General features: G+C 38.2%; 1 protein-coding gene across 1 annotated transcript; it reads right to left on the reverse strand.

Moving 5' to 3' along the window:
* Positions 1–1,279: 1,279 nt before the first annotated feature.
* Positions 1,280–3,738, reverse strand: LOC140746744 (uncharacterized). Its single transcript, XM_073078843.1, has 3 exons — positions 3,711–3,738; positions 2,858–3,648; positions 1,280–1,327 (listed from the first exon to the last, which is right to left on the reverse strand). The coding sequence occupies exons 1-3, from the start codon at positions 3,736–3,738 to the stop codon at positions 1,280–1,282; spliced, it is 867 nt and encodes a 288-aa protein (XP_072934944.1).
* Between the last annotated feature and the right edge of the window lie 341 nt (positions 3,739–4,079).

Consider the following 4,079-nt stretch of genomic DNA (forward strand, 5'->3'; position numbering starts at 1 on the left):
TGTTAAAAATTGTGGGTTTTATGGTCCCCGCAAGATAGGACGGACAGAGGTTATCGACGCCGCACCTGGGTAACCTACACGATCGCTTATTTTTGATACTTACAGCACTAAACGTGTTAAATTTTTAATTGTCTCAACTGAACTACAATTCCTAACAGCTCTAGCAAATACAAATTTTGTGAAAGAGTCTATGACAACTAAAACATATGTATTCCCTTTTCTAGTTTTTACAAAGGGACCTAAGTGATCGACGTGCAGGGTATGCATTGGTACATCGACTTTTCCGATCGGATATAGCTGTCCCTGTTTCCTACCATACTCAGACTTCCCATAAGCACATTGTAAACAAGATTTGATATTTTCGTATAAAACGCGTCATCCCAGTAAACAAGAATAACTCTTTTATTGTTTTTTCACATGTTTCGAAACCGGGATGTCCTATTTGGTCGTGGTACTTTTGCAAAAGGCTATATTTCGCTAATTTTGGTATAACGAATCGATCACCATATACCGTTTTTCTATAAAGATGATTGGTTTTGACAACATAATTACTAGTTAAATCCGGATTAGTAGTATTTTCATTTAACTGTTTTAATATTTGTTGAATACTGTCATCTTGTAATTGAAGCGTCACAAGCCAGTCAGTCTCGTCAATCGGGAAAACGGGTTCTACAAGAGGATTCCTACTAAGGGCATCTGCGTGTTTCATTTGTTCGCCCGGTCTAAACTATTTGCAAATCGAAATCTTGGATAGTAAGCCACCATCTAGCAATACGAGGAATTAAATCATTTTTAACCAGAGTAGTACGTAATGCGGCACAATCGGTAATTATTTTTACAGGGATTCCTACTAAATAAATACGAAAACGTTTTAATGATTCTACGACAGCCAAAGTCTCGAGTTCGTAACTGTGGTAAAACTGCTCTTCTTTAGATGTTACTCTACTAAAATATGCAATAGGTTTTATTGTTCCGTCTGGTTGATGCTGCATCAGTATGCCACTTAACCCTAACTTACTCGCGTCAGTGTGTAATTCTGTTACGGCTTTACTATCATATATACCGAGCACTGGTCGTTCAGTTAATCTAAATTTTAAATTTTGAAATGCCTTTTCCTGTTCGTGACCCCACTCCCATGCCACTTCCTTTTTTGTAAGTTTTGTTAATGGAAGCGCAATTTCAGCAAATCCGCGTATAAATTTTCTAAAGTAAGAAGTAAGGCCAATAAATTGTCTTACTTCATGTACATTTCGTGGTCGAGGATACTTCGTAACACAATCTATTTTTGCTTGGCCAGGTCGTATTGTACCTGCTGCGATTTCATGGCCTAAATAGTTAACGCTCGTTTTCAGAAAAGCACACTTTTTGAGATTAAGTTTTAAGTTAGCCTTATGGAAAAGACTTAGAACACGTTCTAATAACTGTATCCCGGCGTTTACAGTTATAGTTGGCAACATTACGTCATCAAGATATACAGCCACTTCACTCATGACATCATCTAAGGCAAGTCGTATAAGTCGAGAAAAGACAGCAGGAGCGTTAGGCAAACCAAAGGGCATTTTAACAAATTCGTACTGTCCGTTGGGAGTAACAAAGACAGTTTTGTGAGTAGACTTTTCGGAAATTTTCACTTGGTAATAACCTTGGGCTAAGTCAAGAGTTGTAAAATAACGTTTCCCTGTTAATTTTGTAATTTGATTCTCAATATGTGGCAAGGGGTAACGATCCTTAACTGTCAGAGAATTTAGGGCCCTATAATCTATGCATAGCCTATAATCGCCATCTTTCTTTTTGACTAATATTACTGGACTTGCATATTCAGACATCGATTCACGAACTACCCCCGCTTTCATCAAATCTTGTACCTTTTCCGTAACAATCTCATTTTCTTTATGCGACATTCGATATGGCTTAAAATGCACCGGTTTTACTGTAGTTGTTTGAATATGCATTTCCATTAAGTCTGAACACCCTAAATCTTTTGTATCATTAGCAAAAAGGTAGCTATAATTATTTAATAAAGCTAAAAGCTTACTACGATCCTCATTGGATAGGTGACCTACATCAATTTCTCCTATGCCCGAAACTACTGGACGAGGTGACCCGACAGACGAATCAACTGTCATAATATTATACGAGTGCGAGTTGCGAGGTGAAACTGTTATTAATTCAGCGCGAGCAATTAATTTATGCGAAGGCAAGTATATTGCTTGCTCACCCAAATTTATAAATTTTATACGCCCTTCGACACAGATAACTCCTCCAGGGATAGCAAAACATAATGAACCTAATTGTACATAAACTGAGTTCGTTAGAAAATGCAAATCTTCATTGGTATCTTTATCGACAAATACATTATTAAAAAAAATACTTTGAGGCGGTATACTGACTTCACGTTTGAGATAAACATTATACTTCGAATTATAATCTGAATCATTCAATTTGATAATTGTAAGATTTTTATCTAAAATACTAGATTTCACGAAACTGGCAGAATAAGATGTAGTAACAAGACTTATGCCTTGTTGATTTATCATCGGTGACCCAATAATCAAATCTATATCACAAAGATCTTGTTCTGTTATTTCTACGTAGCCACCTAAGAACACATCATCTATACATACTTGTAAATAGGACCTCCCTAATGACCGAACGTGAGTACCCCCAAAGCCTTTCATAACTTTCATACGGCAGACGGTGAAATTTTTAGTTTAAGAATTTTAGCTTTATTTAATGTCAGTATATTTAATTTACTACCCGTATCGATATAAACAATGATATGATCACGTCCTATGTATGCGCGTCGCCTATATATGCTATGAAAGTTGTTATTTAAAGTGATCATAACGGGACTCACCGTGGATGATTGCTCTTCTCGCCACGTTGATACAGGTGACGCTGCAGACCAGCACGTGGCGGATGTGTGCCCGGTGCGTCGGCAGGCGTCACAATGTAGGAGAGACCGGCAGTCCCTGGCTTCATGTCCGATCTTCCGGCATAAATAACAGCGCTTCACTCCAGATGGCTGTAGCGTTGATGTTGAAGTCCCTCCATCAGTTGCACCCCTTCTCCATGTAGACCTTCGTAACGGCATACTGACTTCGTTCTTGTAGTTTTCGAACGATGACAAGTATCCGTAGTAAAGCTGCTCTGGTGTCTGACATTGGTAGGCCTTAGCGTTTGCACGCAGCTCCACAAGAAGGCCTTTAATTATGCAGGACATCGCTTCTTCACCACCCATGTTGCACCGTTTGAGGAGGGATACTTTATCGTGGTAATAACGTGTCATAGTTTCCGATTCTTGTTTGTTTCTTGACAGCATGTTTTCGAGTTTATCCACGTAGTCAATAGATCTCGGAAACGCAGTTTTCAAAGCATCCTTCCAACCCTCCCAATCGAGGCTGTAGTCTTCTAAATTATCGTACCAGCGTCGTGCAGAACCACGTAGACGGAGTTGCATCACGAATTGTTTTTCGGTCGCGTCCCATCCATATATGTCACTTAGCTGGTCAATTTTATGTAACCAGCCGCTAACGTTGCTCGCGTTATCTTCAGGCCGGAACTTGGGGACAACTTCGGCGTCAGCGTGAGTCACTCGTCGTCGTTTAGATGGCGGCAGCATTAAATCCTCGAAACAGGGCGTGGAGTCTTCGGTGGAAGAAAAAAAAAATCATTTTCTTCACAATTTTGTGTTTTCTTCCCTCTTTTACCGAGACCAGCAGCAAAAGGTCCCGACATCTTCACTATCCCACTTCTGAGAATGTAACTGCAGCTGGGATAGACTTAAATAAAAGTAGTCGTGAAATAATTTAACTATATTCTCGGGCAGAGTTTCCTCTTACAGACCAAATATTAGAATACTTCATGTCAATGCAGAGCTTCTACTTAAATATGATTTTATAATTTTGCACTACCTTCTTTATACTTATAATTGAATAAACGTTTATTAACACAGATTTCCGGTAAAACATTCCATAAATTGAAAAATGATTAGGCATATTATAAAATAACATAAATTAATTAAATAACAATTTTAAAGACATAAATAATTAATAATATAAAACTAAATATGTAATTTA

The sequence above is a fragment of the Epargyreus clarus genome, unplaced genomic scaffold, assembly GCF_041222505.1.
Source record: "Epargyreus clarus isolate Ecla_fem2 unplaced genomic scaffold, WU_Ecla_fem_2.2 ptg000013l, whole genome shotgun sequence".
In the NCBI taxonomy this organism is placed as follows: domain Eukaryota; kingdom Metazoa; phylum Arthropoda; class Insecta; order Lepidoptera; family Hesperiidae; genus Epargyreus; species Epargyreus clarus.

What these genes read in the sequence shown, in the direction of transcription:
- LOC140746744 (XM_073078843.1), bottom strand. Translation starts at nt 3,738, where the DNA reads ATGTCGGGACCTTTTGCTGCTGGTCTCG. An exon ending in ACCTTTTGCTGCTGGTCTCG is followed by an intron (nt 3,649 to 3,710) that starts GTAAAAGAGGGA and finishes CTTCCACCGAAG; the next exon opens with ACTCCACGCCCTGTTTCGAG. An exon ending in GAGAAGAGCAATCATCCACG is followed by an intron (nt 1,328 to 2,857) that starts GTGAGTCCCGTT and finishes TTAACTATTTAG; the next exon opens with GCCATGAAATCGCAGCAGGT.